The sequence below is a fragment of the Salmo salar genome, chromosome 12, assembly GCF_965601325.2.
Source record: "Salmo salar chromosome 12, fSalSal1, whole genome shotgun sequence".
Classification (NCBI taxonomy): Eukaryota; Metazoa; Chordata; class Actinopteri; order Salmoniformes; family Salmonidae; genus Salmo; species Salmo salar.
Window position 1 is genome coordinate 33,461,934 of NC_138302.1, and position 12,988 is coordinate 33,474,921.

General features: G+C 45.7%; 1 protein-coding gene across 1 annotated transcript in view; it reads right to left on the reverse strand.

Moving 5' to 3' along the window:
• LOC106564922 (alpha-1,6-mannosylglycoprotein 6-beta-N-acetylglucosaminyltransferase B) overlaps window positions 1-12,988 on the reverse strand; it is a 145,999-nt gene that overhangs the window by 83,632 nt on the left and 49,379 nt on the right. Inside the window, exons 3-5 of the mRNA XM_082958859.1 lie at window positions 11,072-11,222; window positions 3,470-3,579; window positions 1,323-1,399 (exon numbers count right to left, since the gene is read on the reverse strand). Coding sequence (XP_082814985.1) covers window positions 1,323-1,399; window positions 3,470-3,579; window positions 11,072-11,222 — 338 coding nt within the window. The remainder of the gene's footprint in view (window positions 1-1,322; window positions 1,400-3,469; window positions 3,580-11,071; window positions 11,223-12,988) is intronic.

Sequence of the window (12,988 nt, forward strand, 5' to 3'; positions counted from 1 at the left end):
GGAAATAGCTGTTCTATCATTCAGCCTACAGTAGCAGCCAATGTGTGGTGTTGAATGTAGGCCGACATTCCATGAGACTTTTGAGAAAAAAAACATACAGGACTTCACATTAACCTGTTTATCCACTTGTCCTTCAGACAAGGATGTGACTGAAAATGTTGTTGTGTTGTTGGATACCAGAAACCTCTTTACAAAATAAAATGCATTATTAAAATGTACCATTATTACAGAGAATCAGACAAATTATGCTACCCTCTGCCTATTGGCTACTTAGCTTATTCAAGCCTGTCTCAAAATACAAAACTGCCCCTTTAAGACAAAAAAAGACTGTTTACCTGACACGCTTTTCAAAGATGTCTAGAAATGTACACGTTTTGTGCTCTTACAGGAAGCAATCACTCCCCCATTGCTAACTACAAATTATCTATAACTGGGCTAATAACTCACTAACTATCAAAGGATATGAACAAATGTGCACACATGGCTACATGCAGCTCTCTCTTTAATTTCAAAACAAGCACATCTACTCACGACCGCTCATGCTGTAAACATAGTCCAGTTTAAAGTGATTGGCACAGATCCATATATGGCAATGGTCTATTTGCATATAGGCCTATTCCAGCTCAGATTGGTTATGCCTCACAAGTCTGTGTAGAGTACGAGCTGAGTTCTCTACCGCACCTGCTGTCTCCAACTCTGAATGATCGGCTATGAAAAGCCAACTGACATTTACTCCTGAGGTGCTGACCTGTTGCACCCTCTACAACCACTCTGATTATTATTATTTGACCCTGCTGGTCATCTATGAACGTTTGAACATCTTGGCCATGTTCTGTTATAATCTCTACCCGGCACAGCCAGAAAAGGACTGGCCACCCCTCAGAGCCTGGTTCCTCTCTAGGTTTCTTTCTAGGTTCCTGCCTTTCTAGGGAATTTTTCCAAGCCACCGTGCTTCTACATCTGCATTTTGTGACATCCACTGATGTAAAGGGCTTTATAAATACATTTGAATGATTGATTGAGTCATGCATATCAATGCAATTGAATCCTACTCTGATGCGTTCTACCTACAACAAAATCTCTTTGTTTTGTTTCGGTATGTTGCATTGATTCAATCACAATTCCCAAGGTAAAGGGAAACGTTGATAGTGTTAACAAAGGGGGAAACCTCTAGAAAGTTGAGTGAAGTTCAATCTCGTGCTTCTCTGCGCGGGCTGATATTTATTCTGCACTGCAGTCCTCGGAAGCTTAGAGGGAACATTGGTAATAAGATATCAGGAGAATCTCTTATACCCTAGCTAGATAGACAGAGAGAAACTCACATCGACTTTTCCAGGGCAGTCTGGGTAACGGGGGTCTCTGGGTACCTCACACTGGCCTGATGAGCCGTCTCTCACCGCTGAAGAGAAGAGACACACACATCATAGTTACACACGGTGGAGATATAGAACACACACATCATAGTTACAGAACACACACATCATAGTTACACACGGTGGAGATATAGAACACACACATCATAGTTACAGAACACACACATCATAGTTACACACGGTGGAGATATAGAACACACACATCATAGTTACAGAACACACACATCATAGTTACACACGGTGGAGATATAGAACACACACATCATAGTTACAGAACACACACATCATAGTTACACACGGTGGAGATAAAGAACACACACATCATAATTACACTGTGGAGATATAGAACACACACATCATAATTACACTGTGGAGACATAGAAAACACATCATAGTCATACAGACTCTTTAAGCCTCATATCTATGCCTACATCACCTTGAATAGCAACAGAATACTTATTCTGTGAAGACAATAGACATCCTTAAAACAGACATTTAACAACATTTTCAGCAAACCATATGTACCATTAGTTCCCATGCAACATCAGGCCTGCTTTGGTGCACACTGTTCACCGTGGGGTACAGAAATACAACCCCTTGTCACTGCTGTCACCCCTCCCGGGCTAACGGTACAATGTGTATCCGCTTACTCACGCTGCGCTCACTGCATTAATTGGTCCATTGAGTTGACTAACTGCCTCCCTGCAGCTGGGGGCCTACAGCCAGGAAGAGAGACTGGAGTTGAAACAGGAAGTTCCAGCAGTATGGATGGGAGAAGACGGGAAGTTAGACTGATGAGGTTTCGGTCTTGGACTCAGGAAGGAGAGAGAGATCTCCTGCTTCTTCTCCATCCCTCTCACGTCCACTCTCTCTATCTCCCCTACCTCTTTGTCTATCCCTCCATCTATATATATATATATATATACACTCCTCTCTCTGGACCTTAAACATTCTCTGACTGCTTCCATGTGTCTAATGAAGGCTTCGTCTCTCTCTATCTCAGTCACTCCATCCCTCAAGCTTCTCTCCTCTCAAACACGCCACATATTTCCCAGCGACACATTTCGGCGCCTTCCATTTGACTACAACAATAATAACCGTCACAATGGCCACCATTAAATGTGCGGCGGGCTAATTAGATAAAAACTCGGACAAAAACAAAAAAGCGGTGGCTGGGAGGGAGGCGCGAATTCCAACTTCCGAGCACATCGTCTTGGGTGTCTCTCTCGGCCACGAGATGAATCACCGACGCGCTCGAGTCGAAACGCACAATAAAGTCCACCGAGTGTGGTTTGTATTAATCTGTGATTAATAAAAGCGGTTGTGGTTCTGCCCTCACGTCTTCACCGTGAAAGCAAAGGGAGATAAAACTAATTACCTCTGATAACGATTTGCTGTTGGTTGAGGAGAGGGAGAAGGAGGGAAGAAGAGTTGATTAAGGACTGTCGACTGAGTTCCCTTGATAAACGCCCGTGTGTGTGTCTTCCTGTGTGTATGTTTCCAGCGCAATCGGAATCATTTGTGCCGGTAGTGAAATGATTTCTGATTTGATTAAAAAAGGAGGAGATGGGCAGAAGGAGTCAACAGCAGTGGAGGGAAAGCAATAAAATGGAGACGGGAATAAAGGAAGACTCTACGGCTGGCTGTACTGTTGATCTGTTATATTAGACTAGATCTTACTTTTATTTCCCACACATCAATTCATTTCATACGGAAATCACTTGTCCTGTTGCACTTTGAATGGCTGCTGTATTTTAGATCTGAGGTGTAAAAGTCTGACGTGTTTTGCCGTTTGAAAGTTTGGACTTGACGTTCTGATTACCGGCGAAGGATTACAGCGTTTAGTGTTTTCATAGAGTGCTGAGAACCTTTTCACACCGCTTGAGCCGAACCGACCAGAGCCAAGATGCACTGAGCTGGCCTAGTTAGCCATCCACCATAGTTGCCGCCATAGTTGCTGGAACCGCGCTGGAAAGGACAATGTTCATAGAAAGTAAGGTTTGGGCCACCGCAATGATGTGAATAAGACATGGGCAGTTCTATATGTATTGCACAACAATAACCTAGTCCGTAATGTTAGTGTTATAACATTGTACCTCTGCCGGCGGCCATGCTGTTCTGGAGGATCTGTTCCACTCTGACCGCCATGTTGGACACGTTCTGAGCTATAGCCTGGATCCTCTCTACCAGGCCTGCTGGCTGGAACCTGCACACACACAGACCAAAAAGACACAATCATACAAAGTGAGAAACAGACTTTGGGCTGCTCTTTCATCCCATACTGTGTCGAGACAGACAGAGAACAACATCAGTGTCACCTCAAACTCCGTACCATCTGACTGGATGACTTAACAACGCTAATAAAAGTTGAGCAGAATAAAGAGCTTGTACTTATACATCTCTCTTTCTCTCTCTCTCTCTCTCTCGTTCTCTCTGTTGCTCTCTCGCTCTCCCCCTCCCTCTCTTTCCTACAGATGTAAGACAGTGTTAACAGGCTGCCGAAGAGGCTAATTGTGAGGCACTTGGTTGGAGCGTGAAATAGAAAAAGCCCCATACCGCCTGCTGTAACAGCCAATACAATTTCCCCTGCAGGATAAGATGGCTCCCTTGCATATTTAACACCAGTCCTCAGTTCAGATGAGAGAGTAAAGGGAGAAGGGAGGGGCGGTTTGGGAAGGAGTTTAAGTTTACAGAGGTGTGCAATACCCACTAACTGTTTTGCCCAGTCAGCAGGCAGCATTAACCCCCACTAACAGAGATAATGATCAGAGAGAGGATCAGGGAGTGTGTGTGCTCTCTGTAAATGAGGTAGAGGATAGACTACTGAGCTGCCTAATTGACTAACTGTCTGTCCACAGTGATGGGGAGTTAGCTACAGAAAGAGAAACGGTCTTAGGGGAGGAAATTAAACTCATTCTAGACTAGTGTTCTCAGGCTGTGGCTGGTTTAAAGTACAAGCTGTAGACAGCTGTAAAGGATACAAAAAGCAGTGACCTAATTTATCTAATAATAGTACTATATTTTGGACTTTATTGTGTTTATCCTTGATAGTTTTTAAATATACATACTGTACGTATTGATGTTTCAACGTGGTGACATCATATATTTCATGTTTTATTTGATTTGATTTCACCTTTATTTCACTAGGCAAGTCAGTTAAGAACAAATTCTTATTTACAATGACGGCCTACACCGGCCAAACCAGTACCAGTCAAAGGTTTAGACACACCTACTCATTCCAGGGTTTTTCTTTGTTTTGTACTATTTTCTACATTGTAGAATAATAGTGAAGACATCAAAACTATGAAATAACACACATGGAATCATGTAGTAACCAAAAAAAGTGTTAAACAAATCAAAACATATTTTATTCATATTTTTCTACCTAAAAGGGGTACTAAAATGAAAAATCAAATAGCTAAATGATCCATAGTATGACCATCTTAAAAACAATTCCATATGTCAGCTTAGAACCACTTTGTTTCGGAGAGTTGTTGTGGAGGGAGGAGAGTTATTGAACAGTCTCATTGAGGGGGTTAGATGGTTCACCTGAGGTGGTTAAAGCCAGCTAGGCTGGGAACAGGACCAAAGCACAGAGTACAGCCCTCTGACTGAGCACACTAGGATTAATGGCCGTGCACAAAGGACACAGAGAGGGACACACACACATGCACGCTCACACATACTGTACGCACAGGAACGCGCACACATTTACAGTCGGCGACTGCCGCGGAAGGAACAAGCCACGTCTCTCTCTGCTCCAGTAGACTGCGATTCCTATTACATCAATCATCTCTACTTCTAATCTCCCTCTCCCTCTCTTTTCTCTATTTCACTTACTTTCTACACTCACTCTCGCTAGCTGTCGGATTCCCCTCTCTCCTTCTCTCTTTCTCTCTCCCTCCCGTGAGTTCGCTCCGTCAAGTTATTCCTTTTCTGGGAACACACAAGAAACAAACCAAACGAACCCAAACAGGGGAAACGGAATTGAATGATTGAATCACCAAAACCTATTTCCTCACCCTACTCCATGTTGCTCTCTTTTTCTCCCTCTCTTCTCTAGCTTGTCTGTTTAATAGTAAAGGAGGCGTCTGCCTCCGTTCAATCCAGAGAAATATGTTATTCTGAAGAGCGTGCCCTCCCAGTACATCAAATATGTATACGCCTGTAATCTTTCATCATAATTATCATTTAATGTGGCTCTGTAACAATTTTGGTTTCCCTCCTCATAAGGCATGGGCCGAAGACAGTGGGATATTTCTTGATTGTGTGATGTCACGTAATACAGGAGAACTCTCTCTGGTTATTTCTCTCTTCCTCCGTCTTTTGCCTCACAACAGTATTGCTCTTCTTTCTTATTTCACCCTCCTCTCTCTCTCTCTCTCTCTCTCTCTTTCCCACTTTCCTCTCTCTGCTCTCTGCCCACTCCACTATCCTCCTCTCAATCTCCCTATCGGTCTGTTTCTTCTCTTTCAGTCTCTTTCTCTCCCTTATCACTCTCTTTTCTCTCCCTTTCTTACTAATGTCTGTTAGCACAGTCCCATAGTGACAGATACATAGGGTGGTGTAGGTCATGTGTTTTAGAGGGCATATCACCAAGTCACAGAGTTCTAAGCTTTAGGGGCCATGGGGACACCTTGCCTGGGGCAAAACTCTCTCTGGGGGCCACTCAGGGGATCTGGTCCAATGACAGCTCAGCTCTTTAGGTCACCATGAAAACTCAACAGGGATATTACAAAGCAGAGTAACTGTACTCACACTACCTCTAGTAATTAAAGATGCACCGACCATACAGTAGATGGAAATGCATTATTGATTAACTGACTGATTCATTTGGCCATTAAAAAATAAACATGACTATATATATATATATATATATATATATATAATATATATATATATTACAGTAGCTGTGAAAAGGTTGGACACACCTACTCATTCAAGGGTTTTTCTTTATTTTTACTATTTTCTACATTGCAGAATATTAGTGAAGACATCAAAACTATGAAATAACACCTATGGAATCATGTAGTAGCCAAAAACATGTTAAAGAAATCAAAATATATTTTAGATTCTTCTATGTGTTATTTCATAGTTTTGATATCCTCACTAGTATTCTACAATGCAGAAAATAGTAAAAATAAAGAAAAACCCTATCCTTAGTAGGTGTGTCAGGACTTTTGACTGGTACTGTATATAGATATTTATTTATTTTTACACATATTTAACCTCTTTTTTGGGGTAGGCACAAAACTACCTTCATACTTCCATTCATTTTTTAAAACTGTTACCGGTTACCTTCAGAAGAGTCCTGTGTGGAGCAAAACGGAGAACACCATCGTGTTTGTGAGAATCACCCCTTTGTCACGTCCTGACCAGTTAAGGGTTAGTGGTTGTTGGAGTTTGGTCAGGATGTGGCAGAGGGTATTTGTTTTATATGGTTCGGGGTGGTGGTGTAGGTAGTAGGTCGTTTTATTGATGTATTCCGGGGGTTTTGGGCACTGCTCTGTGTTTATGTATTTCTATGTTTAGTTAGTTAGTTGTGGGTATAGGTTCTAGGTTCGTTTTCTATGTATGGTTTATTGGGATGGGACTCCCAATTGAAGGCAGGTGTGTTGAGTTGCCTTTGATTGGGAGTCCTATATAATAGGGTGTGTTTGTCTTTGTGTTTGTGGGTAGTTGTTTTTGCACTGCATTTGATAGCCTGCAAAACTGTTCTTGTCGTGAGTATCATTTATTGTTTTTTTCACTGTGGATGCTCTGCGTGTTTTTTCATTAAAGAATATGAGTATCCACATACCCGCTGCGCCTTGGTCTTCTCTCCATGATGACACGTTACAGAACTACCCACCACAAAAGGACCAAGCAGCGGAAGAGGAAGGAGCATCGGGTGGATGAATGGACATGGGAGGACATCCTGGATGGCAAGGGATCCTACACCTGGGAAGAGATCCTGGCCGGAAGGGATCGCCTCCCATGGGAACAGGTGGAGGCACTGAGAAGAGCGGAGGCAGCAGGAGAAGGGAACGAACGTTATGCTGGAACACGGCTGGCGAGGAAGCCGGAGAGGCACCCCCAATAAAAAAAATTGGGGGGGGCACACGGGTAGTTTGGCCAGGCCAAGGAAGAGTCGTAAGCCAGCTACCCGTTATTACAGGGAGGTGCGTATGAGGTGGAGGGCGCCATGTTTCGCTGAGGTACGCACCATCTCGTCTATACGTACGCACAGCCCAGTCCGCCCTGTACCAGCGCCCCGCATGTGCCAGGGTGAGGTGAGCATCAAGCCGGAAGGGGTGATGCCAACCCTGCGCTCAAGACCGCCAGTGCACCTCTACGGTCCGGTGTTTCCCGCTGTACGTACTACCATGGAGGTGCGTGTCTCCAGGCTGGCACGTCCAGTACCAGCCCCACGCAGCAGGCGTCTAGTGCGTCAGCCCAGCCTTGCCAGTCAGGAGTCGCCAGAGCTGCCCGCCAGTCAAGAGTCGCCAGAGCCGCCCGCCAGTCAAGAGCTGCCAGAGCCGCCCTCCAGTCAAGAGCCACCAGAGCCGCCCGCCAGTCAAGAGCCGCCAGAGCCGCCCGCCAGTCAAGAGCCGCCAGAGCCGCCCACCAGTCAGGAGTCGCCAGAGCCGCCCGCCAGTCAGGAGTCACCAGAGCCGCCCGCCAGTCAGGAGTCGCCAGAGCCGCCCGCCAGTCAGGAGTCGCCAGAGCCGCCCGCCAGTCAGGAGTCGCCAGAGCCGCCCGCCAGTCAGGAGTCGCCAGAGCCGCCCGCCAGTCAGGAGCAGCCAGAGCCGCCCGACTGCCCGGATCCGCCAGAGCGGCCCGACTGCCCGGATCCGCCAGAGCGGCTCGCCTGCCCGGATCCGCCAGGGCGGCCGCCTGCCCGGATCCGCCAGGGCGCCCCGCCTGTCCTCCGGTCCAGCCCGGGCGCCCCGCCTGTCCTCCGGCCCAGCCCGAGCGGCCCGCCTGTCCTCCGGCCCAGCCCGAGCGGCCCGCCTGTCCTCCGGCCCAGCCCGAGCGGCCCGCCTGTCCTCCGGCCCAGCCCGAGCGGCCCGCCTGTCCTTCGGCCCAGCCCGAGCGGCCCGCCTGTCCTCCGGCCCAGCCCGAGCGGCCCGCCTGTCCTCCGGCCCAGCCCGAGTGGCCCGCCTGTCTTCCGGCCCAGCCCGAGTTGCCCGCCTGTCCTCCGGTCCAGCTAGAGTGGTCCGTCTGCCAGGGTCAGCCTGAGTGGCCCGTCTGCCTGGCGCAGCTATCGGCGCCACCGAAGTGGGCGACGCCGAAGGTGGAGCGAGGTCCACGTCCCGCACCTGAGCCACCTCCAGGATAGGTGGGTTGGGGAGGGAGGGTGTAGCACAGTGCCGTCGTTGACGGCAGCCACCCTCCCTTCCCTCCCTTATTGTTTAGGGGTTATTGTTAATTGGTTTTGTTGGGGTATTGGGGATTTTTTTTGTGTGTTTTCTTTTTTTAAGGTGCATTCCGGGGTCTGCACCTTTGGGGGGGGGGGGGGGGGGGGTACTGTCACGTCCTGACCAGTTAAGGGTTAGTGGTTGTTGGAGTTTGGTCAGGATGTGGCAGAGGGTATTTGTTTTATATGGTTCGGGGTGGTGGTGTAGGTAGTAGGTCGTTTTATTTATGTATTCCGGGGGTTTTGGGCACTGCTCTGTGTTTATGTATTTCTATGTTTAGTTAGTTAGTTGTGGGTATAGGTTCTAGGTTCGTTTTCTATGTATAGTTTATTGGGATGGGACTCCCAATTGAAGGCAGGTGTGTTGAGTTGCCTTTGATTGGGAGTCCTATATAATAGGGTGTGTTTGTCTTTGTGTTTGTGGGTAGTTGTTTTTGCACTGCGTTTGATAGCCTGCAAAACTGTTCTTGTCGTGAGTATGATTTATTGTTTTTTCCCTGTGGATGCTCTGCGTGTTTTTTCATTAAAGAATATGAGTATCCACATACCCGCTGCGCCTTGGTCTTCTCTTCATGACGACACATGTGACACCCTTTCCATTAGTTTGTAGCCCAAACGGTTCGGAAGCTTCCAAACAGAAGTTGGCACATCGATGGTACCAACTTTAGACAGGTCTCCTCACACTTGTGCGGGTCAAAGGTTAAACCATTCATTAAGCCGTAGGTTAAACCGTTAAACCACTGCAGACGTTTACACGAGAAGATTTTCGGGATGTCTCATGGTCTGACAAACACCGCTTTAGCTCTGCCTCCTTTCACCGCAGATGCGGTGGATTGAGACACATCCGATGCAAAGAAACAGATATCTTTAGCTTAAACTGACTGATTTTGATGGGGATGTTTTTGTTATGTAACTTAGATTGATGCACTGGTGTGTCAAGTGACTAGGGGGTTACTTATAATCCACATAACAAATTACATTTGTTGTTGCTGCAGGAATATTTTCCTGTTGTAGAAACTGGCTCAAATTAGTATGTAGAGTGAAACAGTCTTTACGCAAGAGAGGAACATTACCAGATATTGATTCAAGTTAAAACTTGTTATGGCTTGGGGGCAGTATTTCGACATCTGGATGAGAAGCGTGCCCAATGTAAACTGCCTGCTCCTCAGGCCCAGAAGCTAGGATATGCATATAATTTGGATAGAAAACACTCTAAAGTTTCCAAAACTGAGTTTTTGGGACATAAAGAGGGACTTTATCGAACAAAATGAACATTTATTGTGTAACAGGGATGCTTGTGACTGCAACCAGATGAAGATCATCAAAGGTAAGTGATTCATTTTCTCGCTATTTTTGACTTTCGTGACTCTTCTACTTGGCTTGAAAATGTTTGTATGCTTTTGTAAGCAAGGCGCTGTCCTCAGATAATCGCATTGTATGCTTTCGCCGTAAAGCCTTTTTGAAATCTGACACAGCGGCTGATATATAACACTTGTATCTTTTATGAATGTTTATTATGAGTATTTCTGTATTTTGAATTTTGCCGGATGTTGTCGAGGTGGGCCGCTAGCGGAATGCCTGCGCCAGAGATTAACATCTGCTCCAGACAATACATACCACACCTTCCGCTCCCATTTTTACATGCCGGGCTGAACTGAAGTGTTCATCTGGCATTATATAATGAGGCCTGATTCTGGTGGCTATAGAAATGAGGGATTCTAGAGACGGAGTCTGATCGAGCGGTAACGCTCTCGGCTCCTGGACCACATGCATGTATGCCCCACGGCAGCTTTGATTCAGCCCATTGTATGTGCTATTCCTACCCTTGGCCTTCCTAGCTGTCATTCCTCTTTCATTGTCTGTCCTGTCACTGTCCTTCCACAGATTTTAACCTGACCCTTAGAAATTGGATGTGAAATGCAGTAAAAGGGATTGAATGGAGAGCACAGACAGTCAAATTGGATATTGGTGGAACAGAGGGACTGAAAGAGGATCTGTGCTGGGAAGAAGGTAGTGACAAGTTCAGACAACCCCGTTTCCTTTATCAAATAGTAAAGCTGCTGAGATCAGGCAAGACTGCCTGGCAGCCAAAAGAGGAGAGAAAGAGAAGGGTATGAAGAGAATAACAAGAGAGGAGGAAAAAGAAGAGGAAGAAGAAAAGGAGGAAGAACTGACGAGGAAAACAAACAAGAGCATAGAGGAGGACGGGCAACAAGAGAGGAGGAAAGAGTGAGTGAGAAAAGGGAAGACAAGGAAGGTAGATGCCTGTCCTAAGCCCACCACTCCATCCAGACCGTACCTGTTGATGGCCGAGCTGAGCTCATCCAGACGGCGGGTGTCGCTGGTGGTGCTGTTGTCCAGTTTGGAGAGGCTGTCCATCCTCTTCAGGATCACCTCCAGCATGTCACTGATCTTCCTAAGCACCCCACGAGACTCCACTCCCCCCATCACTACACAGCGAGAGAGAGAGGGAGAGAGAGAGAGAGTGAGTGAGAGGTAGTAAACAATCGATAAAAGCCCAATAACAAGAGAGCGCAGAACGCTTACTATTTAGCCGAGCCCAGTCTCCAATTCATATCATTAAGTAAGCATTTTTCTCTTTCTGCCCTATAGCTTCCTGTGCTAGCAGCATACTTTGCCTGCCTAGCTCAGGCTAAAACATAAATTATTTCAACCACTGACTCCCAGACTTCCTACCACCTAGAGTATAATTTATAATGGTACACACTGCCGCAAAGGCCTGAGTTACGAAACTATGAAGTGGAACTAATCGTGTTGACATTCCCCGCACTCCGGGGGATGCAATTACGTGTAACCACGGCTGTATTTATTTCACCCTAGTGAATCAGAGAGGTCGTAGGTGCAGACACTGTGTGTGTGTGTGTATTTATGTGTGTGTGTGTGTGAGTGTGTGTAAGGCCAGGCTCTTTATCCTCTTGATGCTTTGACTGTTCCGCTTCTCTTTATAGGATTATGTGGTGGTTGCTGGCTAGACAACCCAAGGTCATATACACAATCAATCTACTTAGACAGCAGCTCTATATAAAACACAGCCAGACAACATATTGGGCCAGACTGACTGAAATAACATTTACAGTATTACAATGCAATGAATCTTTTCTGAAGATGAATAAGATGCCTTTCCGGCAAACCTTCACTGACACAATGTGCAATAACACATCTTGAGTTATTTAAAAGATCGCCTTGTCTTACCAGTCGGCGCCACGTGAAAAGCTAGCTATTCGCTGGCCCAAGTGGGGAAACTTCAGGTTGAGGAGTAAGTTTCACACATCCCCATGTGCTACACATCCACCATGCTCTAACTAACTGGACCATTGGAACTATATACACTGAACTAAAATATAAACGCAAGATGTAAAGTGTAGGTCCCATGTCTCATGAGCTGATATAAAAAAATCCCAGAAAAATTCCATGGGCACAAAACCTTATTTCTCTCAAATGTTGTGCACACATTTGTTTACATCGCTGTTAGTGATAATCCATCCACCTGACAGGTGTGGCATATCAAGAAGCTGATTAAACAGCATGATCATTACGCAGGTGCACCTTGTGCTGGGCACAATAAAAGGCCACTCTAAAACGTGCAGTTTTGTCACACAACACAATGCCACAAGTTTTGAGATAGCATGTAATTGGCATGCTGACTGCAGGAAAGTCCACCAGAGCTGTTGCCAGAGAACTGAATGTTAATTTCTCTAACATAAGCTGCCTCCAGCGACGTTTTAGAGAATTTGGCAGTACGTCCAACCAGCCTCACAACCGCAGACCACGTGTAACCACGCAGGTCCTGGACCTCCACATCCGGCTTCTTCACCTGGGGGACCGTTTCGGGGTGCACCCCTGCCCAGTCATGTGAAATCCATAGATTACGCCTAATTTATTTATTTCAATTGACTGATTTCCTTATATGAATTTTAACTCAGTAAAATCTTTGAAATTGTTACATGTTGCATTTATATTTTTGTTCAGAGCGTACAGTGAATTCAGACCCCTTCACTTTTTCCCCATTTTGTTACGTTTAAGCCTTATTGTAAAATGGATTAAAATACACATTTCTACTAATCAATCTACACACAATATTCCATAATGACAAAGCGAAAACAGTTTTTTTTTAAAATTTTAGCAAATGTATAAAAAAAACAGAAATGCCTTATTTACATAAGTATTCAGACCCTTTGCTATGAGACTCGAAATT